This window comes from Falco punctatus, assembly GCF_963210335.1.
Source record: "Falco punctatus genome assembly, chromosome: 4".
Taxonomy (NCBI): domain Eukaryota; kingdom Metazoa; phylum Chordata; class Aves; order Falconiformes; family Falconidae; genus Falco; species Falco punctatus.
The window spans coordinates 78919412-78945280 of NC_137583.1; the positions used below are offsets into that span (position 1 = coordinate 78919412).

A 25869-nucleotide genomic window follows, 5' to 3' on the forward strand; every position below is an offset into this window, starting at 1 on the left:
CTTTACATATAGCATAGTCATGCACAGACAAGTTTGGTATCTGGGGTGAATTAAACCTTATACCTCCAGGTGCCCCTTTTCTAGGAGCTCTGGGGTAGCCACGGGCTATATATAGCACAATGCAGCCCAACTTCCATTTCTGGGTGTCATATGCACATGTGTCTCATAGATTGAGGCCATGACTGGTAACCATTTTCAAACTGGGTTGTCTCTCCAAGCAAAAGTGACTTTGCCGCAAGCTGTTCATTCCCCACTTTGCTCCCGATGGTAACCCTTTTGTCGGGCCTCCTTCAGACAAATGTTATTTTTCTCCCATGCAAACAGGATCAGGCAATCACATAGTTATTATGTTACACAAAAATAACTACAGGACAAAGATGTCTATGGGGATAACTGGAAAATTAACATTTTTTTTCACTGTTTTCCCACTCCTCTACTGAACCTCGAATTGCAATAGGCAAAGCAACTTCATATGCCGGGGCAGGCATGACCAGGAAAATACACAGTGCTGAATGATTATTTTTAGACACCTGGTAAAACTCTGAACTCAGACGTCAGTCAGATATTGCACATATTCCATATTCAAAGATTATAAAGGATCAGCAAATATCACTAATCAAGCAAAACAGTATTTCCCAGATCAGTTAAGGGTTAAAAAGTCTGAGTACAGGTATTGGAACCCTGAGTATCCATGTACTCCTATTCAGTCCAATACGGTGTTCTTAAAGCGTGTGAGTTTTTAAAAACAGATGCAAAATATTAATTCACTTGTGAGATTTTGGAGAGCAACTTAAGTCCCTAATTCTGCTGGATTTTATGATTCTTTAGGAATAATCAAACATAATCCCAGTTAGCATTAAACACGTACATAAGTCCAGCCCTGAATAATGTCTTCCTTTGAAATATTCCTTAGTCACTGCACTCTACACGCAGGTTTTGATCCTGCTAGCCAGAAGTGCATTAAACAGAAAACCTGTATTTAAATGAGAAGACACAACAGGGATAAAATTGTCAGATAATATATGGAAAAAATATGAATGTGTACTTTCCACATCCTTGTATGATCTCTTATTGGTTATCACGGGGCAAACAAACATATCTATACATTCCTTACCTTTAACATAGTGAATTCATATGGCTGATAACCTTTGAAACTTTCATGGATGGCTGCCATCGTGTGTGAAGTTTTCTCCCAAAAATGAAGAAGGGTTGTCTGTAAGGTAGGATAAAATTTCAATGCAACGTTAGCTTTAACAACAATCTGCTTTCAGTGCAATCTTCACATCTCTCCTCCAATACGAGTTACATACTCTTACAGCAGAATATTGCCACGGTAACCTCTTAAAACCCCCATATATCAACAGGAAATATTTCTCTTGGAGTCAACAATTTATTTGTATACCTGATAGGTTGTTAACACATGAGAAAGTAGGTTGCATCTGCTCGCTCCCAAAAGATCCACTTTTTGACAGACATCAGTCTTCAGTTTGTCAAAGTTGAGTTTTGCGTGTCGCACTTGAGCTTGAACCTTCAAACAAAGGGGCAATTGTTTATGTAGTGAATTTTTTTCTCTGTTTTTCACAAAACAGCGAACTAATATAGATTTTAGGGAAATCAGACAACTGAACAGACTCAATTAAAATTTATATACAAGTTTATTTATAGAATCAGTCCCACTGAAGTTAATGTATGGCAGGCTGATACGTGCTAAAATATGACTTTCGCTATCTTCTATGTTACTATTTTTCTAATATATTCAGTGAAGAAATTTTGTTTTCTATCTCCTGTTTATACGATGGATATTAGTATTAAATATATACTGAGAAGATAATAATTGGAAAACATATTCATTTTGATATCTCTACAGAAATAACAATTCAAAGCCTGGCCAACAAATCTGGAACAAAAGTTTACTACCTAACATACAGGCACACAGAGATGTCTCCATGTACCTACAGTAGGAGACAAATTACACTAACAAACTTTAAAGTCAAACTGCAACTCTTGTTGACAATACAGTACTTCAGTAAATTTGAACTGCTACAAAAATTGGCTTATTAAAGTTTTCCTTCTAAAATGGAGTGCTTCTCCTGTTTATTGCTATAAGAAAAATAACAAGGTCCCCTTTCTTAGGAGCAAACAATTTCAGTTTCAAAGTATTTTAGTTTTTCAAATGATTCTACCACCTGTTAAGTACATACCAGACACCCTCTGTTACACAAGCCGCACATGTTTGACAACAATAGTGGTATTCTCATGATCAGGTATCGGAGTAGAAAGTTGATGTAGGTATTTTGTACCCAGGATCCCTCATTTTTATGACAGCTTTTTACACTACCCTAATACTATATTAACAAAACAAATCTGTTGATAACAAAATTTGTATGCAAAATTTGGTTTTCTTCCAAAAACAATGGAAAACAATCAAATCATAAACCATGATGATTTTCCTATTTTTCTTATTATTATTCTTTCACATTTACAATAAAATTTTTACCCAAAAAAACCTTCACAGTGGAAAAAACCCACCGAATGAAAATTAAATACATTTCCTTTCCTTTACTGGCCTAAATCACAGAGTAAACTGATTTTGCTCAGAATGCACAGACTCAAACAAGATCTGACAAATCTATATGCTCCTGATCTTCAGAAGTAATTCCAGAACCTTGCAAGCAAGTGCCTGTGCTCCTTGTGCAGACAGGACAAATACACACCTCATAGTGCAATCTGGAACACTAGGCTTACCATATTTCTAACCTTATTTTCCCAAACTCAATTAGAGTATATGAGACTTCCAACCAGGCAGAAAACCAGCAAAAGATCTGCATCACAAATTCATCAGATGACCTACTCATACAAATTGTGGGACTCTTGCTCTGTTGGATACAGGCAAACTTTGTTTCACTGATCAGCTTAGCTCTGCGTAAGTAATCCAATAGGGCTGCATGTATCATAGGCCTGATGTGTTCATAAGGAAGAAACTACTGTAATTTAAAATTACCAATAAATGCAGAATCCTACAGATCCTAATCGTAGAAAAAGGTGATGCCTAGAAAACAATTTTATTTTTTTTTTAAATGAGAAATAAAGGAACAGCAGTGATACTCTACCTTTATAAAACAGTGCTGCGGTTAGTGCACTCACCTGAAAAGGGGAAGTCTTCCAGGATAACCCCACATATTACACTAAGCAATCAACAAACAAATCTTGAGTTCTGGTAATAACACACCTCAAACTTATGACCTGATCCACTGCCCTAACCACAAGACTACAATATTTTACTGATGAGTTGCTTTGGTTTTTTTGCATAATGAAGAGTTTCAAATCAAAGGAGGGTGTCCAGAGCTGGAAGAATTCTTGATTCCCTCAGGAAGGAGGAAATTGCTCTCATGGCTTCTACTCCCTTGGCAAGCACGACAAATGATACAAAAAGCAAGGAGCAACTACTGCCAAGATATCTCCCTATGAAGTACGATATTTTATGAAGAGCCTTACCCAGCTGGAACCACACTGGCCTGAGCTGCCTCCTGGTTTGAGATCCTCGAGGGGCTCTACACTACTTCTTTCAGCTTGTGCCTGGTGAAGCCTGAGTGAGAAACCATGCTATGAATGCCAGGAGTCCCACCCCATGCGCTATCGTTTTGTCAGAACAGCAGGTGGGTAAAGAGCTTATCTGCCTTCAAAATTAAGCAGCAATGGAGGAGGATGGGAACAGTGGCAAAAGGAGCGTGGAAGCTTTATCCAGTGTTGGATAAAACACCTTTGTCCTACATTAGGTCCTCAAAACCCTTATCTGCTTTAGCTGTGAGTGACTGAGAGCACAGATTTACAACTTCAGTCTAAAAAAGAGAATTGTGAAGGAAAACATGGGCCTGTGCAAAAAGGAACTTCTAACTGAAATACAAACATGGGATTACCTACATCTTTTGCCAGAAAGAATTGCTACAACAAGAAGGTATTTAAGTAAGAGATGTTGTAGGGCTTTGAAAAACCTAGTGAGACTTGAGACTAAATTCTCATCTCAGTTACAGCCATGAAAATCCAGAGAAATTTGACTGATGTCAGTAGAAATGTGTCACATATAAAACTATATTCTACAATGGTGCAGCTGAAATCAGAATCCCTTTGCTATTCAGCATATCATAGCACTGGTGAAACACTGTAAAAATAGATGTGGCTTTGTAGACTGATAGTTCAAGTGAGCAACAAATATAAATATGGGGGATATAAATACTCTGTCAAAGATGGTGGGCCACAAGAAGAAGAAAGTACTACTAAATATCATCATTAATTTCTACAACTGCAAGTCTGTACAAGGACTTTATATAACAGACTGAGATTTGGGTCTACCTCATGTCTCCAACTTCTCAAAAGGAGAGAAAAAATCTAACACACACACACACCCCCCAAAACCTGTAAAATTCGAGTTGTAGTTTGCCTACATACAGTCTTCAGGGGCATTTAGCAAGAGACAGTGTCAGCATTTATCTTAACCGAACAAGTAATTAGTGTCTCTTTTAAAACCTAGAGCATTCATAAAGGGGAAGAGGTGATCTACAACACAATGTGAAATACAAACCCGTATGTTTGACATGCTCAGACAGATGATTCAAAATACTTAATGCTGTGTTACCAAATGCCACACATTTCTCTTGCCACCCAGGGAAGATGCAATACTGTGAGAACTATTAAATTAAGGATGCTTTTAGGTTTTTTGATATACTGAAAGTTTATTGAGCAGTACTCTCCATTTTGCAGCAGCAGTGCAGGACAGCCAAGAAAGAACACCGCATAGTGCATCAGCATGACCTTTTGCCTTTTATGTATGCCAATAAATGCATTTTCATTTCAAATTATTATTAGACATCTTTTAAGATTACTTGTGGATTCAGGAATTAGGTATAAAACCTTAGTGCTTACAAAGCATAATCTACTTAATACCACACAAATTATTAGAATGAACCTTTGGTTTTCTACTCAAGGGAAAGCTGATGTAATACATACTAATCTCCTTTCTCTGCAATTACTCTTGAAGACATGAGAAAGAGGACCTCATTGTGGTTTCAGTCCTGCAGAATTTTACTCATACATTTAACTTCATTAAAGCTGAACATAAAAAATTTCTTCAACATACTGGTCTGAAAAGTGTCAGGATTTTACCAACCGTAAGAGAACTGCGCCGATCCAAATGCAACTTGGACAGTTTATGATGAAAGACCTCCTAAGCACCTGAAATTGTAGGTGCTAGTTGTGAAGTTTATGCTGTACAAGAAAATCTTATGGTAGTACTGACACAAAAAGAGCTTATTACTCTTCACCTTTTTCTTTTTCCAAGCAGCAACCTGGAGCACCCTGTTTTTAATTTCCCAATGCAGACATCTAAGTACAATATTTATGGAATAGAATTCTTTAAAGAGAGCACATAAGAAAACACAAATTTAGAAAGGAATATCTTATTAAATCAATAACTTGACAAACTATAAGATGCCAGATAAAACTGAAATAATTTCATAAGACTAAAATAAGTAAGTAAATAAAGAAATGTTAAAATCCTAAATCCTGAGAGCTTGAAGGTCAGATTCTGGAATGCTTGATTATAAGAGCAAATATTTACTAACACAGGTTCCTAAACCTATATTCGAACAGAAAAGTCCCAGTCTTCAAGAGTGCTAGCATTAAAAAAATAAAGAAATGTTCAGATACAGTTAGAAAACCCTATTGAGTATGTTCAGCTACTAAAATACAGATTTGTCATGTATTTCCAGTGAATCTTTATGCCCTCTACAGTACATCTGTGTTATTAACTTTCCTTTAGTCTGCTATAAAATGCAAAATTTATTTTCAGTAGTAGTCCAATTTCAGGGACAATTCACCTAGTGAAGCATCATCTCCAAAGTGAAGTTATGTTGGATAAATGCACTAACTCACTTCACATACAGTATATTTTTGTCTCAGCATTTCCAGCACAGAAGCAGAAACAGATGCTTCCAGTCTAATTTGTCACCCAACCTCTCACTTACTTGATCTGAAAAGCATGCACAGTGTGTGCATAGGCTGGAAGGAGGGAGGTAAGTAAATCAAGAGGGAAAAATGCCTGGAATATAGCAAACCTTCCTGCTGGAGACTCTGGGTAAACTCTACCAGCAGATGGAATTGGCACAAATCTCTGCATTAAGTCAGGTATGCACTTTCTGGCATACCTGATCATTTTAAAGACTACATGAAAATTAAATGCAACCTGAAGTAGGATGTAGTTTGAGGACAAATTATTTAGTGTAACTTACAGCATTTCTGCATATAGCACAGAAAGCATATGGAACTAGATTTTCAGTTTCCACAAAACTGTAATAGCTTCATAGTTTGAGTGGTGTTATGACAAGGAGTACCCATTACTCTTTTACAGAAGCATATATAAGCACTTACTGATTTTTTCTTTTTTCTTTTTTTTTTTTTTTTAAGTTCAAGATTGATGTTGGGTAGCCAGAGAACAGAAAATGTAATGTTTTATACAAAATGCCTGTAACTAAATTCTTCCATGTGCAATGTAAGGACTTCCAATATTTTGCACAGTACTAAACCTGGTTTCAGTGTGCTTTGGTATGGTCTAGATTTTGCAGACTATACTTTAACTCAACTGTTCCCTTGGGCTGGAATAGTATTTATTGCATTTATTAATGCAATCCTCCATCAACTTGCAGGAATAACACATAAGAACAATGGTTAGAGATGAGGTAGCATACTTCTGCTACAGCCCTGGTTATTAAAATCTTTGTTTATGATCTGATGAGAAACACTGATAAAAATCAATTTTAGGAGAAGAAATTTATAAAGCTACAAATACCTACCTAAAATGGAAGACTACTTGGGCAGTATAATAGACCCAAATAATATTTCTTTGGTCTAAAGCTGAGCAGATACACATCAGATTTGTTCAAGAAATTAAACTATCCTTGAGATATGAATTTAGATAACCTAAAGTGTATAATGAGTTCCAATGATACATTACTTCAATTTGCCACTTCGGACTTAATTATGATCATCTGCGCTCATGCACGCATCCCCATGCGTCTCATCCTATTAAGCCTGATTAAGCAAATTTGCAGTCATGTTGCAATTCATATAAAGGACTTAATTACCACTGCACATCTACCTGTCTTACTCTGGAAAGCACCAAACAACTTCTAGTGGAAGGTGTCCCTGCCCACGGTAGGGGGGCTGGAAGTAGACGATCTCTAAGGTCTCTTCCAACCCAAACCATTCCTACAACAAAGTACTGTCTGCCTTTCTGCCACAAAAGAACAACTGATATGTCAGCTTTGAAAGAGAAGTTATGCCTGTGTGAGGAGAGGAGAAACTGCAGGTACACCTGCCGTATGGACTGCCTTTTTCTTCTTTTCCTATGCAAGACTAGCAGAGTGGAGCTGCTACCTATGGCTCGGATTCCCAGTCACTGCAGCAGCAGAGAAGCAAATAATACTTTGAAATGACTGTTGAAAATGCACGTCCTGTGTTGAAGTAGTTTAAATGTATTGGCAAATTCATATGGAAAGACAGCAGGTAAGTGAAAGCTGAATGAGTATTAGGCTAGTTGCATTGTAAGAGATAAAGATTCTGGAAAGGACACTAGCACAACTTTTTGGTATCCGTAAATAGTAGAAAACTCTCATTATATACAGACTTGATCAAGGCAAGTCTATCACAAGACACAATACCTCACAAAGACCTTTTAGCCACCAAAGACCATTTTTCTAGTCACTGCAACATTCACAGTGAGAAACAAACTATGTACTCAACAGAGACAGTGATAGACAACATAATCCAATGAAATCAATACCTACTCAAATAACTGCAAATATCTCTACTGGCAAATTACCTGCCATAATTACACAAAGATTTGAGATTTAATTGAAGCATCTAATTCACCTGTTCAGATTTATCACTGGAGGCTGCAGCATGTTCACAACAGTCCTGGAATTCAATGTAAACAGTAGAAGAGTGCTAAAGTACAGCAATGAAAAAAAAAAAAAAAAGAAAAAGAGGGGGGAAAAAAAAGGGGAAAAAAGCAGAAGCAAATATATCAGAAGCAAATGCATCTTAATACGGATTAGCACAGCAGTAGCAGCATTTCACTGTATTTACTGGGACCAAGAACAATCATGTTTCTCTGCCAAAAAAGTATCTGAAACATCAATTGTATCAATTGTCTACAAACAGAATGACCATAAAATCATCATATGCTGTTAAAAAGGTTTTTTCCTTTAATCACAACATTTTTGTTCCTAGTCAGAACAATCAAATCTCCATGATTTCAACACGTATTTTGCTGTCCTTACAATATGAAGTGGTCTAGAAAAAAAAATCCTAGTAAAAAGTCACATTATAACTGATATGTTATTACCGCAAACCCAGCCGCTTTCACACAAACTTTGTCAAACTTGCTACATTTTTGCTATTCCACAATCCTACCCTATTCAAATTTACATTCAGAATCCTTCTGAAACTTAAGTTTTCTTCTCAAAAAATGAGTTTAGTCAAAACCAAGATTCTTCCTCTACCTCTGCAATCAGAATGGGAGACAAAATAACAGCTGTAATAGTTTTAATTCACACACAAGAACAATAGCCTCTGATGATAATTCACACTTTCATTTAAATATGTGACTATTCGCTTTGATTTCAATAGCATTACTCATTATTATTTAACATTTATATTGCAGCAGTTCCTGAAGGTTTCAATGAGACTGGGTCTCATTGTCCTCAACACCAAAATGCACCAAATAAATTACAGGTCTGCCCCAGAGTTATGGAATACTTAAGCACAAGCCCAAGTGTTTGAAGGACAGGGGTCTTAAATTAGTATTGCACTCGGAAAACAAGCCCTTACTGTGTACCTACAGGGGTGAGTGACTTGCCCCCAGGATAGTGAGTCTACCCCATCAGAACATTATATAACATTACAGCAGCCACTTGTTCTGTTTTGCAAAATCAAACAGCTAAAAATCCCTGTCTTGTAAACGTAACCAGGAATAGCCTGAACCGTTCCATCACTTGTGTGGCACTGTTCTCTTAAACCTCTATTACGCTATAGGCATATATATGCACACGCATCCACCCCCAGGTCTACTGCAAACTTTCCTATTGCAACTCCTACCAGCTAAAAAGCATTAGAGCTGCCACTGGCTGTTGGGATATAACACATTCAAGCAAACTTCAGCCTTCAGCTGTGCTCCTGGTCTGAGAATTTACAGAGTTTGAAGGGCTTGGGGGGATTTTTTCCTGGTTATACTGATTTGCAGTAAAATATAAACATATCCTGACAGGTGTGAAGACAAAATTGAACTCTTCTACATAGAATTCCAAGTTCTGTGGGTGGCTTTTTTTGCGATTTCTCATGGGTAAGGCCATAGGACTTAAAACTCCTCTCTCCCTTTTCCTTCTGTCCCCCTCAGGAAGGGCTACTAAAGATGCTACAGACAGGAGAATATCTGTGTACCAGGCGAGGAAAGGATTATATGACAGAACTAAATTTCATGTAGACACATTACACCGACACATGATAGCTGCGATACAATGCACAGCGCTAAATTAGTGTGTAGCATGCAACTGATAAAACAACAGAATTTCTCAAGTCCATGAAATTAACAGAAATAAAATAACAGTTTATGTGTTCTGTTCCCATCTGTGCCTGTGATGCTGTACTATGCTGCAGAAAAACCAGGCGGTTAATTGTTTTTTCATCAGGGAAGTGATCATACTCTGATAGCTCTTACTTCTGCCTCTAATATGCCCCACTTCCCTGAGGCACTGAATAAATTATAATTTGAAAAGAAAAAGATTAGGTGCTTTTCAAGAAGTTATATTGAAGAAACTTCCCTAAATTGCATTATTTAGACCCTAAACTATGAATACATACATTCATATATATATATATATATATATATATATAATTAGAGTATCATCTCCCTTCATAGAACAGAAGAACCTGAAAATCTTTTAAAGGTTGAATGATAATGTTCTGTACTTTAAATCTATTAGCAATTATGACTTTTAAAACCTGATCCACCTAGAAAACAACATAATCATATAATAGGGAATCATGAACGGTTTGGGTTGGAAGGGACCTTAAAGATCATCTAGTTCTAACTCCCCTGGCATGGGGAGGGACACCGTCCACCAGACCAGGATGCTCAAAGCCCCATCCAGCCTGGCCTTGGACACTTCCAGGGATGGGGCATCCACAGCTTCTCGGGGCAACCTGTTCCAGCGCCTCACCACCCTCACAGTAAAGAATTTCTTCCGAGTATCTAATCTAAATCTACCTTCTTTTTTTAGTTTAAAGCCATTACACTTGTCCTATCACCACATGCCCTTGTAAAAATTCCCTCTCCAGCTTTCTTGTAGACCCTTTAGGTACTGAAAGGCTGCTAGAAGGTCTCCCTGGAGCCTTCTCTTCTCCAGGCTGAACAACCCCAAATCCCTCAGCCTGTCTGCACAGGAGAGGTGCTCCAGCCCTCTGATCACCTTCATGGCCTCCTCTGGACTTGTTCCAACAGGTCCATGTCCTTCTTATGTTGGGGGCCCCAGAGCTGAACGCAGCACTCCAGGTGGGGTCTCACCAGAGCAGAGCAGAGGGGCAGAATCACCTCCCTTGCCCTGCTGGCCACGCTTCTTCTGATGCAGCCCAGGACTCCTTTGGCTCTATGGGCTGCAGGCACACACCGCCGGGTCACATTGAGCTTCCTGTCAACTGACACTCCCAAGTCCCTCTCCTCAGTGTTGCTCTCAATCCATTCTCTGCCCAGCCTGTATTTGTGCTTGGGATTGCCCTGACCCATGTTTAGCACCTTGCACTTCGCTTCACTGAACTTCACGAGGTTCGCAGGGGCTTAGTACATTTGTGTGTATTTGTGTTGAATTAAGTTTTCATAGTTTTAAAAACACATCAGATGTCATTAGTTTTAGTTAAACTACTACTTTTATAAAATACCAATATTTTTATGTTATTTTAAATTAAAAAAATATATACTTAATTTACTTTTTTCATTATGTTAAAAAGACTATATTAGAAACATTCAGGTATCTGTAGGTAACAAGTTTTGAACTCCAGGAAGCACCAGAAACGATCCCATATTTTCTCCGATCCTGTGATTTTCACATGTCCTTATCAGATATGGCTCATTTCAGCAGTTCTTTGAAAAAAGCCATTATAATTCCCATAGCAATCTTCAAAACTGTAGTCACTAATTTGGCTCCGGTTTTGCCACAGTTTGTCCCTGTGCACAGCAGGATTCCTATCCCCTTGGTCATTCATACCTGATCCAGCTTTGTGAAGCCTTGCACGTTTGCTAGAAAAGTGTGCCTAGACAGTTGCCATGTATTTGGCTAGAGAGTTTAAGGCCAGAACAAATCAGTAGATTAACATCACAAAACATTACTCCTGCATTTACCCTGAGGCATGTCTTCCAGAAGGACACAGTAGGTGTGCCTAGCTCAGGGCTGACATCCACATTGTTACCCTATGATCTGTTTTAATGGATGAAGATCAAGCCAACACAACTGAGACTAGAATTTGGTTCATATTACCCTAAAAGAGCCTGTTTCTCTCCACTGGACTATAAAGGGAGATCTTATTGATTAGTTTAAGTGCAGACATCTACACAGCAGATGTCTGAAGTTAGGTTAGATAAATCTTATCCTAAGTGATGTCCAGGGAAAAAAAAATAAAATCCTTTATTGCTAATAATAATCATAAGTATATAAATACGTGCCTTATTTACCATTTTAGTTCATCCACTATAAGTTTTCAAGCTATGATTCTTGATGAATTCCTAAGCAGCAGATTGAGGAGCCCCAGCAAGTTAAACACCATGTTCAAGCCAACTCTTTGTTAAACAAGACAGATTGACATAGAAACACCTCATTTTAAGTAATTTCCCCTAGTCCTTAAGTTACATTTTACACTTTTTGATACTCTTCCTAATCTAGTTTTTCAAGCCAGAGATGTGGACTGCGATCTGTGCTCACTCAAACTGTATCAAGAGACTCCTGCCACTGGCTGACAACTAAACTATATCTTTACAGAAGATCTTCACAAAAACTGTTGCAGAAACCTTGCAAACATATTTGCAGAGCTGCAATTAGCAATTTGCTGCTGGGGAGGACAAAATAATTAAATATACTAATGAGATGAAATTGTGATTAAATATACAAAAAAGCTCCTTAATCTAGAACTCCAAACACAGACTGTCACGTTACTTGTATCTCCAGTCACTGGAGGTGCAGCCGTTGTGCTTGGGACACAAATATATCCCAGACAAATTATTACTTCCATTCTCTGTTCTCTTCTTTGACCACAGAGACTCGTGCTTTTTTTCTCCTGCCTATGTAACTTTGTCCTAATTTCTAGCCCTGTCCTTATCCTCTCAGTACTTTAGGTCAGATGCCTGCCTTTTTCTTCCTGGTTTCAAATCCGTGTCTATAGTCCTGGTCTAGGAGAATGCCATATTAAAGAGCAAAGTGCTTAATGAACAATGCTGCTTTTTTTCTTCTTTTTTTCTTTGGGTTTTTTTGGGGTTTTTTGTTTTGTTTTGTTTTTTCCTTTAACAGCAATATAAAAATATAAGGTAAGAAAAGTTGTTAGGTATGCTGTGTTAAGTACTGCTATTATGAAATCCCAAGAGAGGATTTTTTTCTAAAAGATATTATTCAAATATCATATTTACCAAACAGCCAGGTTGTAGACATGCACCATGACTACTTTCTGGATTTTACTCAGCAGAACATGAAATTTGCTTTTTGTGTCACATTTATGCCACATTTCCCTCTTAAGTTTTTCAGTACTCAGCCTGTAAAAATTTTACTGCCTTGAGCCTGTTGGCTCACACACCGCGTAACTCCAGCCTGGCAGTAATGAGTAAGCCATGGTCAAAACTGCTTACTTCATAACCACTGACAGTCAGCAGATGTGAACAGTTCTCTGACCCCTGTGAGGATATAAGGTTATGGCTGGCTTGCATATTCTTCCTTTCTTCCCCCCTTCAAAAAACAAAGGTTGGTTGTACTATCTTCTGATATATTCCATGACAGCTACTACAGAAATTGAATCCTACCAAGTAGCTTTCCCTCTCTCCTTTATGCAAACACATACACATTTATCTTAGTCCTTTCTCTCTTTTTTCCTACTGCCTCACTTCCTTCCCAGCCCTGTGTTTATTCCTGCTGGTTTATAAAGTACCTTTTTCAACTCTCTCGTGTCTCTTTAAGGATGGGAAAAATGAGAACCTCATCGCATATTATGCATGTGATTCTGTAAATATTACACAGTGACATGAAGACTTTTTTGCACTCTGTATTTTAATTCCACCCAAAGCCAAGTTGGATCTGCAAGAGTGGATCAGTTCAGGCTTAGCAATGGGGAAAAAAAAGCAGGCGAGAACAAAATGACTGATCAAAGATGTAAATGAGTTTCTGTAAAAAGAACGACACATTAGGATTTTCCAGCCCAGAAAAGCGAGATGACTAAGGAGGAGTATGATGGAAGTCCATCATACCACACATACAACAGTTGTAAAAGACCAGACTTCAGCCAACACAGAAAACAGAGGGCCATATACCAAGCTAGCCATTCGAGTACAACACAAGGACATGGATCTTTACACAACTCTGTCAGTAGGGCAGCTCTCCCATCACAGCAATCTGTTGTGGTGGCGAGAACTTACATTGGTTCAAAATGCAACTAGACAATTGTATAGACAAAATCCAAACACTCTATCTTATGATACCTCCACCGTTCACAGTGCTACAAAAAAAAAAGCCACTGTGTATTTGCTCCATGCAAGGTCCCTGGTTGCTAGCACTGGTCACCAGCGAAGAGAGATGATGGGCAGACAGTGGATTTTTGTTTAAACTAACATGTCCATCCTTAAGAATAAGGTAACCCCCAGGCATGTTTGCAGGTCAAGGCGGGTTTGTGAGTTTGCTATGCTGGATTCAGACTGGCTTAGTGCCTTCTCATGGTGGGAGAATTCTATTTTGTGGTCTAAGGCAGCACTGATATTTCAAATGAGCTTTTCCATCAAGGTAGTAATTTTTTTAACACCATGTAACAGCAGATTTGCCATTATCACAATTCAAAAGTACCTTGAGTTATACAATTTTATAACTATACAAGTGCTCAGTTTCAATTGCCAGGGTGTATTCAAGCACTGCCTACGCCCAAACATGCCTGAATAACAGAAAGCACGTAAAAATGCTTCACATATTGTAACTGTATGACAGCTTTGCATTCACACAGATTCATTTAGAGAAGGGGTGGGGGCGATTTTGAGATGCTCCAACATTTCTTTATAACTGCAGTCCAGAGGAGCAGTTCAGATCTCACTACTTCCATAAAATTTTGTACCCCCTTGTACAGAAGTCTACATTACATATATATATACGTATATATACACACACATATATAAAGACCTTGGGTTTTCATTTTGGAAACAGATTGCCAAAACCTACAGGATCTACCTGGACAGGCCTAGCTTATCTTCCGGCATTCATTGCCCAAGCATGCAGGCAACACTCCTCTCTCCTCATTCAAGTCCTAAAGGGGTTGTCTGCTGAGTGAAACTTTTACTCATTATATTTAAGAGGGGAGTGATACACTGAACAGTGTTATTGACTACATTAATCCTCTGGGAAAAAGTATATATAGCTAATTCCCCTCCTCGCCCCCCCCCCCCCCCCCTTTTTTTATTTCTAATAAGGTAGTTTGCTAAAAATACTGTTGGAGCAGCCCTACTACTGGGTTAGATTTAATCAGAACAGGCCCATCAATTAAAGATACTTTAAATTCATATGCCAAAAGTTTTCCTGCTATTCAATCAACAAGGTATTCTAATTGAAGGTGTCTCAAGAGAATGTGTCTTTTCCCTTGCCTTACTTTTTTGACTTGAATTTGACATCTTTTCCTCCCTGCTACCAATATCACAGTAGTGCAAAGACCTGGATCCAAACATGTCTTTGCAGCAGCAAAGTCTTGTGACATCCAAATCAAATTTCTCTGAGACATGAAAACTTTCTGTGGCAAGTAATATTGCTCTCTGTGTTGAGTAACAACTTTCTGAAGAGCTGCCCTGCAGCAGTAGGAATACACTTCCTCCTCCATTATTAAAAAATAATTTATTCCCTTCACAGGAAAAAAAAACCAACCAACCAACCACACCAAACGCCAGGTTAAAAGGTACAGCCCAACAGCCACAGAAAACCTCTGAAGTTTTTTTTCTAAGGAATTACCAAGAATTAAGGAGGTATTTTCCTCCTCTTTCCTGATTTCTGCCCCTCCAGCATCATAGCACACCATTTGGTGAGAGAGCAGCCTCTGCAAAATCTTTTCCACTTATGCAGCAGCTGGACACAGCCCTGATCAGTTACATTTCTCAGCACAATCCAGCAAGTTCATCCAACCAAGAATCAGAAAACAAAATCTTTAAGCCTCACAACAGCTTTCCCAAACAGAGCAGCACAGTGCAGTTCCAGAATATTAATCCAATTGCTCTACCAGCAATGAGCTCATGGCAACAAGGTATAAAATAGAATATACACAGAAAATACAATTTATAAGCTTTTAAAAAAAATTCTCTCGAACACAGGATGCAACCAACTCTCAAATATAAGATGCAGATCACTTTCAAAACCCCAACCACCATTTACTGTAAAATGAAGCAAAGTTTGTTAAATTTAAGAAGCTGAAAGCAGCAACAGCCTTCAATTTTTCAAAACCACACTCAAAGTCATTACTGAAATTAAGATCACAACATAAAAATCAGGCAAAGCCAGAAACCGGTACTGAGTCACCCCATCTTAAAAGATTCAAGAGCTTCTGAGCCCACAGGCCTAGGAACAGAGGAGGTATGTCACTTTTCTGCAGCTTAACTGTTTTAAAAATTATTTTGAATTAAACAGATGTTAAGAGTGTTTACACAAGGGTTATATCTAATTAAGAGTTGTTTACTTGAATTTAAGCTGAGGAAAATACATTTTTAAGCTAAATTGATAGATGCTATTATCAAAATGCAGTAAGTGTTCACACAGAGTTGTGCACCAGCTCAGCTTCATTTAAGCTCCATCTTTCCAAAAAGCAGCATCTCTGCATAGCCACACACTTTCCCGGAAAAAGGGCTATGTGTACTCCTCGCTTCCCCTTTCCAAAAATCTTTCCTCACTGTTCAAATACCCCATGCTCCTTACACGTTACCTATCAACTTCCCCATCTCCTGCCTGTGCAGAAAGAAATCAGCTCCAAATGAATGTGTCCACGCCTTATGCAGGGTAGGGCCTGACCTCAGCAGCTCCCACCCAGCCAGCCACAGCTCTTCTCCAAAGGCAGGTACAGGGGGCAGAGGGCTGCAGGCAGCAGCTACACCCCAGCTGATACCACTGCTGGCTGCGTGAGGCCTCGCCTCTACTTTTCTCCAGCATAAAACCAAACAACTTCTAGTTACTCTATTTAACTTCAAACTGTATCAAAGGAGGGAATTTTCATGCAGATAGGTATGTGACAGCAGAGAGCTAGGAGGAGAGCTGTCTGTACTCCAACTCGTTCACATTGGGTCATTACAGGAACAAAGTGTGTATGAGAACAGCTCTGCCCCTCAGAGCTCACACCTTCTGGCTACTCTCTGATTATCAGCCAGCACAGAACATAACACGTTCCTCAAGCTATTAAAATGGAAAGGTTACCACAGTAATTCTATTCGCTTTTACAGCTTGGATGAAAATGCAAGTTATTTTTAAAAGGGAACAAACATGAAATGACAATTTAAATGAAGGGAAGTCAATAAATATATAGCTTCTAGCCTTGTCTGAAGGTCTGCTTTTTTCTACTTTAAGCAGCCCGGATACATGCCTCAACTCTGTTGGTAAGAAGTTTCAGCATTAGCCAAACCCAGGATGTGTGCTTCACTAGGTTGAAAGGAAAAAAAACACCCAACCACCCAACCATGTTGACACTAATACAGACCTTGAAGCAAGGACATACAGAGAAAATAATCACCAATGGTTTTTCTGTTTATGTGACCAGGAGACTGACTCTTAAATTGCATACAGAATTATGTTCATCTAAATAGCATTACTTCAGAGTTTGGGGACAGACTTCTGCACTGAGCCCCAAATGTAGTTCTAGTAGTGAGCACGCATCCGTCAGTCTGCAGCTGTGAGTAATTACCACAACAGCATGCTTGGACACATACTATTCTAAACTACAAATGGGTGCACATTTCCACGCATGAAAATACATTCTCTCTTTAGGGAAGAGTTTGATCCTCTTAACTTTGAACATCTCCTCTCCTCATACAAGGGAGCTGATAAGATCCAACAGTTCTTTGCACAGATGCAAAGAATTTTATGTAGTCTGGAAACAGAGAGTCACATTTTGTTACTAAGATGAAAGTCTATGAGTTGCCAAAAATGACTGAAATACTTGTAGCAAGAAGCAGGCTTACCAAAATAAATGGCAAAAGCATAGCAGTAAGTTTTCAGGTCTGAAGGATCATATTGAACTTTAAACCAGAGGTAACCTGGACTTACGAGTTAAAAGTGCTGAGAATTGCTCTGAGTTTATCATTAACTCAACTGTGTTAATCATATTAGACAATCTGAGAGCCAAGGATGGTTGGCACACATAGTGCAGGGGGGGATGCTGGCAAGTAGAGACCAATTAGACAGCCCCTGCAGGAAATGGAGACAGGTAATTACTACCTTTGAACACTGAAAGACCAGAGGGGCAATGTAAAGAAAACTGTAATATAGAATAAAACGAATCTTTCTACTATGCCCAAGATTTTATGCATCTAGTAATTGCACAGTTCAGTTTATCTCATTTACTGAAGACATTTCGGAGGTCTCCTTGACTCCTTTAGGTGCACTGTCCTCACCGTTAGAAAATGTCATTTATGTTTTTTCATTTCTTTGCATCCAAAACCTGGAAATATTGTATGAAAAGCTCGAGTTCAGGTGCAGTAACGTTTTCCCCAGTGAAAGCATCACAAATCAGTAAACTGGCCTGCAAGATCCTCTTGGCCATTGCAGAGTGTGGTGGGATAGGCAAATGTACAAAGTGCCAAGGAACGCCACTGAAAGATACGTTGCAAATCCTGGCTGGATGTGACACCAACACTCCAAGAAAGATACCTTTAACTAGATCACTGTGACAACCAAGTTGCCTTTTGTATTTTGTCTCCAGATGTTCTCACTCTCCTGAGTGCAAAGTCACTGTCTACAGCGCTAATGCAGTTACATATGTAAGTTATATATCTTATATATAATATATATGTTATGTATTATAAGTTGTGGTTTTGGGACTTGTTTTCTATTCAACCTCTTTCAGCACAGAATGTGAAATGTCATTCTACTAATAATCATGATTAATTTGTAACACAATGTGTGCTGCACATAATCCTGTGCATTGTTATTGCTGTTCCTGGTTGGCATTTAATACATCAATAAGTATGCCTTGTTTCCCTCAAAACAATTTAATTATATTTTGTCCAGATACAAACTCAGAAAGATTGTAATTGTTAAAAAAAAACCCAACAACCAACCACCCAAATCTTTCTGTAATGCTCTTCAGACTTCATACTGTGCTATTACACAAGAAACAAAATTTGAACCCTAAACAGGGTTCAGACAGAACATCCCTAAAACAGAGATGAAATGGCATAGTAGTCATTTTTCTGCTTAGAACAGTACCTTTTGTTTGTTGGCTTTTTTTTTTAATCCTATCTTCAATTTGGTTTCATTATCTGAAAGAGAAAAATCTAGCATAGTATCTTTGTAATCATTCAGAGCCTACACAGCATATAACTGAACGGCAAAAGCCTTATGAAGTAAAAGCAGATGGACTACATTATGTATGTGCCCAGGCATTTTAGGAAAGTGTAAGAAGAATTCCTGGGCAGTGGTGACCATAGAAAAACTTGGTTCTCTTGTGTAAACAATGTTTTTCCCAACAGCTGTATTTCCCTTCCTGTTTATTCTTCTCTCCTGCAGAATTCTCTCAGTTCAGTCACATCTGTATTTCATTTATTTTTAAAAAATATTTCTTTAGCTATCCTCCTAGCTTTTTCAGATTATTAAGGCTAAGGGAATTTTCCAAATCTCATTTCTCCTTTCACAACCTCCTCTGTTTACATTTTTACACTTCATTTAGGTTCTGAATTCACATAATGATCCACATGGGGTAAGGGCTTTGCCCACACAGACCAGTTTGCAGTTTTCATGTGAGCAAGAGAAACTGTCTAGGCAATCATCTTTTCATTCTAAGACTAAACCACAGCAGAATAATTAAGTGAAAACTGTTCAGTTGTTCCTTTCTTTTTTTAAAAAAAATAATCAGTATTACATTTAATGCTTACACATTTCTGTAATTAGACACGAGAAAAATTCTTGGAGCTTGATTTTTGTCACATCATGTTTGAGAGTGCCTTTTTAATGCTGGGGCTAATAACTGTTACATTAAAGTTGGACTTAACATTACTATTGATTTAAATCACTGATTTTTTAGAATATATATTGTTGTATCCTGTTGAAACATTACAAGTTCTGCTACTTATGTAAACAGACATTTTTAGGATATGTCTGCCTGACTTTTCTTTAAATAAATACAAGTCTGAAAATGCACAATTAAACCACTGACTATACCTTTTTTTTATTTCAGCTAGGTTACATGGTTAGAAGATGCATTGTATCCATAGTCTAGCACTTCATTTTATTCTACCCTACAGCCATTTTGCTAAGTCTCACCTCAGACTCTTTCCTTAAAAAAAACTGAACAGATGATGAACTGCCTCTCAAGGGCAAACATCAACCTGTGAAAGCAACTATGATCTACAAGCAATACCTCTTAAGATGATGTAAGCTGTTCCAAGAAGCCTGTTTCTATTTTTAAGTGGCATACTCTTATTATGCTTTTAAAAGGGCATCTCCATCACACATTGTTACTTTGCTTTTAACGCAGCAACAATCATCAGTGATATTTAATATACATGAAATGGCTTCAGAAAATCATTGATTCTTATTGTCTACCCCGATTCTTACAAATGGTACTTGAAATAGTAATTAAAGTCTATAAAATGTCTACACTGTGAAGAACATTTCCACCTAAGGTCATGTTTTCAAAAAAGGTGCATCTTTCACAACTGCCTTAAAATGCTTGAGCATTTTGCATGTATAGTACCTTGGAATGTTTTGGTTTTTCCACTTAATGTTACCAAATTTGACATTGGAGAACCTGGAAAAAGCACTACAGTGAAACTACACAGAGAAAACATGCTCAGCACTGAAACTCCACTTGCTTTTCCAAGGAGAGACAATAATGACAAAGCAAAAACTACAGTTGTGTATAAAGAGCACTTTTTCATGTTCGCTATCGTAATTGCTAAATAAATCCTTAAATTTAACATTGCCAACCCTATATACTTTCATATTATAAAAACCATTACAAAATAACATTCTTACTGCTATTCCCTAACAGAATGAAATCAAACATGTTCTTGGTGGCACAGGCATGTCACAAGAAGCAATACGTGTAGGTGTTGCTTATCATCATATTGTAAGAGCATGTTGTTATCTCTTTACACCACATTGCTACACTAAGATGTGGATCTCGAGTGCAGTATGACACCACCTTACTAATTTTAGAGTATGCAGCTATCTTGCAGTGAAAGATCCAGCGAGATCTTGGATATCCTGGAATCTCACCTATTCATCTACTACACAGCAGCAACCCAAATCAGCAAACAGACTGGGGGGTGGGGTGGGGGTAGCTTTCTTTTTTTTTTTTTTAAGGGAAGATTTTGAACTAAGAGCGACAGACTATCAAAGTGATAGATTTTACCATCTCACATTCCTAACAGGTATTAGGAAAGGCAGCATTATTTTTCACATTATAGTGCCACATATATCTAACTGTGTGGTCTACTAATGCTACTCAAATCTTTCTGACATTTCCTGAGCACAACAATCATCTGCTCTCTCACATGCAAAGGCCCACATTTTTGCCACCTAAAGGCAAACATGCTTTAAGTTTTCCAGATGAGGTTAATGCTGGAATTTAATGTGGAAGTATCACCTAAAAAGAAACAGACACAACTGCTCTCCATGACCTTTTTTTTTTTAATTTTTTAAAAACCAAAGTTGGTAAACAGTGACTACCATAGCTGGCTCTAACATCGATCACTTACACTGCTATTTGTAACTATGGCAGCTGAGAGTCTATTGATTACACCACTGTGACTGCAATGGCCAACAGAATTATTCTTTGGTACAGCTTCCTGCTTGAAAAACCAAAAAACTTTCCAGCTCAATATTGTCTGCAGATGTAATTATCATTAGCACATTTTCTTTTAGTTGATTTTTTAATAATTGAACTAGAACATCACCAATATCCACAAAACTTCTAAGAGTGTTATGCTCAACTGAATTGTATTTATTAGATGTAGAAAAACACTTGGAAAATATTCTACAAATGCACAATTTTGCCCTGGCAGGAAAAAAGTCTAGTTGATCTTTAAGGTATTTTCCATCTTTATATTGTATGATCCTCTGAAACTCTGTTTAGTGTCCCTCAGCCAGTATTCTCAACTCTTAGCTCCTGAGAAATCTTATTTTTCTAGCAAAGTTAAATACATTTTTCCAGTAATCGCTCATAAGATACTGCAACAATCCAGATTTGCAGTTTCTTCCTACTAATATAACACTTTGATAAAAAATGGAAAATAATAAAAAGAATCTGTGATGTTATTTATAAAGCTGTGTTGTTTACTTACTTTTCAGTTTGTTAGACTCTAAATGCCTGTGGATTTAATTTTCTTTTTTTTTTAACAGGAACTGAAATTAAGTTTACAAGGATGGCAACTACCAAGTCTGTTCTTAAGTCAAAGATCAACATCATATTTGTTTCTTCTCCTTCCTTAGGCTTTTGTATTTTCTCAGCTCTCCAAGAGTTTTCAAATGCAACAGAGAATAAAACCAAACAACCACAAAACAAAAAACAAACAAAAAAAGCTCCAACACATTTCCACAGTGCCTCCATGTTTGCAGGGCTGTTTGCAGTTGATGTTAATGAATAGGTGAGTAGCAGATGATGCTGTAGCATGGTGCAGCCCCTTGCATCATCACATAAGCCAAAATACACTCATACCAGGCACTGCAAGCAGGCAAGGGGACAGCAAGGGGACAGCAAGGGAACAGGGATGTAGCTCCCCAGCATTACCTGTAAGGCTGCAGCAGATATACCTTACCCATGCTTGCTGAGATCTTTACAATGAATACATACACTTCAGTGTTTCCCTTGTGACCTTTTAATCAATGGATTTACTTAGAACTTCATTATTCCCCAGCTGTCCACAAAAGCTTTAACTTTTATTTCATAAAAGATACTTAACAGAGAACTTGCATAGATCAGACACTCCCTATGTTAGGACATTTATAAAAACAATAGTTTAAGCTATTTTTATGAGTTCTTCTTGTTGAAGTTGTTTTTTTCTCACTGCTTTTCTTTTTCTCTTGCCAGATTTATCTTTAAAATGCCACTTAAGGGCAATAATTTTGTTTCAAGTATAGAGTGTGCTACAACCAGGAAGAACTTGAAGTAAACTGCCCAAACAACTCAGCTGCAAGCTTGCAAGTTTCTTGACAGCTGCATGCAAAGTAACAGCTAGGCATTAAGGGTCCTATAATCATTTAGGATATTTTCAGGAATATTCCAACAATTCTCCGTGGTATGATCTATTCTACCTTCCTTAACACCACTGAGGTAGTTCAGGGCCCTGCACTGTGGAGTAGGGACTTTCTAATTTCCAAGAACAAGAAGGCCCAGCACAAACCATGCTACTTCTTCCCCTCACAGATCCCATGCAAATATATTGATTGTAACCCAACTCTTTCCAGACAGTATCCCATCTAATGCACACTGTTTACAAACTCAGGTTATTTATTACTGTAATATCCAAGTACCACAGAGACAGATACAGGACACACCGTATGCCAAGCAGTTCAATCTCAAAGCATTTACAAAGCTCTGCTGCAACCAGCCCACGCATCATTCCTTACAATTACACAGCTTCAACCTATTTTTTGTCCCATCTGAGCTTTGTTTGGTTCATACCGAAGCAGAACTCCTAGGAAAGAAGCTTTGGCAAAGCAGAGATGACTAGACAACAGGGAGAAACAGAGCCCAACCCTCCAGGTAACCAGTTCTGAGTACACTGCTGCAGCGCAGCTTGTCTCACATATCACATCACTGCCACTGGGTATTTACAACGATACTCCAGCTTTGGTTCAAGCCTCGGAAGGGGAAGCAGAGGAGCAGAAGAATGACAGAAGCAAAAAACAAATACAGAAAGGATTAATTTGCTCTATCATTGTAGCAAGATATATATCCTGCCATGTCACAGACATAATTTTTCTTAGTTAACCTAAAGGTCAGCATGAAAATTTTTTCAGTTCCCATTTTTTACGTGTTAGCGGTAGCACTGTAATGTCTAGATTTGATGAGAAAGTCTATATTGCACTGCATAGGCATCTGAGATAGCTAAGTAAAACTGAACAGCAGAGTCTCTTCAGTGTTCCTGTAAGCTGCACTGGGAGGCTGTTGCCTCGTATCATAGCATATCACTCTGCATATTGGCATGTCCCTTCTCAGGAAATGCATAGAACACCTTAATTTTTTCGGAGCTGGAGGCAGGACACTGGGGGTCTATCAGCACTTAGGTGATTTGCTCTATATTTTTACATCACGGCAGAGCTCATGCTGTAGTGTACAGTCACCAGACAGATAAAACACCCTGGATTCAAGAACCTTAAAAACCTCATCAGTGGTGAACAATTTGGTAAAGGGGTATTAACTCACTCAAATTCTTTTCAATATCACAGCATTGCCAAGGTACTATTTAGATTCTCTCAAGCAAACACTTCAAACTCAAAACTTGGGGTGGAAGACCTCTATATCTAGAACAGCACTGGAGCGTGCATAAAACCCATTAACAGCAAAAAAAAAAAAAAGGAAAAAAAAGAATGAAGTTACACAGCATTTATAGAACTCTGCAGGGAAAAGCAAATACTTCACCTGTTTCCTTGGTTTGACTCAGGTAGCTACAATCACATGGATATCTTCAAACAATGCAAAAAGGCTGTTCTGCAGTGCTCTGGGACACTTTGAAAGTGGCAGTACTGCTGGGGCTTGCATATTTAGACTGATGCCTTGAAAACAGCATTAGAAAATTCTTTCAAGTACCTCATTGTTTTGAAAGCGAGCTACAAAAATGCCAATGTTTTAACTCAGATTTTATCAGCTCTGAAAATACTGACTTAACCATTGATCTTTTAGCCTGAGTTATTCTGAGGGAAGGTATGAAAAACCCATCTGGATTGTTTTAGCTTTGGTCTCCAAAAACAAATACCATATCTGTATACATAGAGATACATTTAGGATTACATTATAAAAGGCTACATACTTGAAAAAGTCCTATAGCCAAGCGATATAAATACTGCTGATGCACCAGGTGCATTAAAGATCACTAAACCAGCACATTTTACTCGAAATAAAAAAGATGTTTACTAAAGTAATAGGATTTTTACAAGTAGAAGAATGAAGAAAACTTTCAAGTGCTCCAAGAGGATCAGCTTCATTAACTACTTGCCAGTGTATTACTAGATATGCAGCATCAGATCAAACACTATTTTATAACCAAAAACCTTACACTAGTAATTACATCTTTGTCAACACAAAACTAGCAGGACTTCTTAAATTGTTGTTACAGATCCAAAAAAAGCCCTAAAAACCCAGCATTACACTGCCACACTATGGCATGATTAAGATCTGCAAGAAAGGATAGAACACAAAGACAATAAAACTCCTTTAATTATTTAGGACTATGTGTCCACCATTAGTTTTGTTTGCCCACTACATTTGTAAAGCACTAAAACCAAACTGTTGTGCCTTGCTCAGCAGCAGCTATCTAGGCACATTATGCTTGAGGATTTTATTTTTGTAATGTTGTGGGGTGGGGTTTTTTTCCAAATGAAAAAAAGTTTACTTTCTACAAGTGTTAAAATCTTCAAAGACTAGTTTGATATGCCTGTTGCACAGATGGGATATGTAGGGAAGCGTATACCAAGGGCATTTCTTTACTTTGTTGGCTACAACATTTAGAGCTTTTTGTTCTCTGCATTACGGTGTGATCTGAAATGTTTTCAGTTGACAGCCAGTCCAAAGAAAGTACGGTTCAAAAACAGTTCAAAAAACAGACTTTCTCCAATTTTTACTTTTTTTAAACTGAGGTAACACTACAGAATTTTAGAATCTACATTCGTTATTTCTTTATGTCAGAATATAACTCATTTCAGACCTAGAAATAATCCAAAATAGTTAGTATTTCCAGTTTTACTACTAAGTTTTGAGAGACCTTTAAAAAAAAGTTTTTAAAAAAAATCTTATTTTTGTTGACCTTGAAGCACAGCAACCCAAGATGGCCAAAAATTCACATCTAACAATTACAGCAGCTCACTGTACAAAGCATACATTATTTTAATTACTTTGCCATTTATATAATTTATACCTTCCATAGCATTTGTTTTGCAAGAAAGCTATAAATCAGTTTTGTATGACCATTACTAGTACTGCTTTATTCACTCTAACATTACATTTTTTAAGTGTTTTTCTAATAAATCAAACATACATAAGCAATTGGCTGAGGCCAAGACCATACCAATTACTTTACCTGCAAGAACATGCCATTATGAACATTTCCCACAAGGCATAATAAAATATATGTCTGGTGCCACAAGACTTACAGGAATATCCTGTACTGAAGCATTAAATAAA

The 25869-nt window shown here is 37.8% G+C and overlaps 1 protein-coding gene across 6 annotated transcripts in view; it reads right to left on the reverse strand.

Annotated features, from left to right (window-relative positions):
• The window catches only part of ICA1 (islet cell autoantigen 1), a gene marked incomplete at its 3' end in the record, with an annotated part of 76208 nt that overhangs the window by 24528 nt on the left and 25811 nt on the right, over positions 1–25869 (reverse strand). For all 6 annotated transcript variants that reach the window (XM_080386759.1, XM_080386758.1, XM_080386757.1 and 3 more), the window contains exons 7-8: positions 1403–1528; positions 1115–1213 (exon numbers count right to left, since the gene is read on the reverse strand). In XM_080386759.1, coding sequence (XP_080242885.1) covers positions 1115–1213; positions 1403–1528 — 225 coding nt within the window. The remainder of the gene's footprint in view (positions 1–1114; positions 1214–1402; positions 1529–25869) is intronic.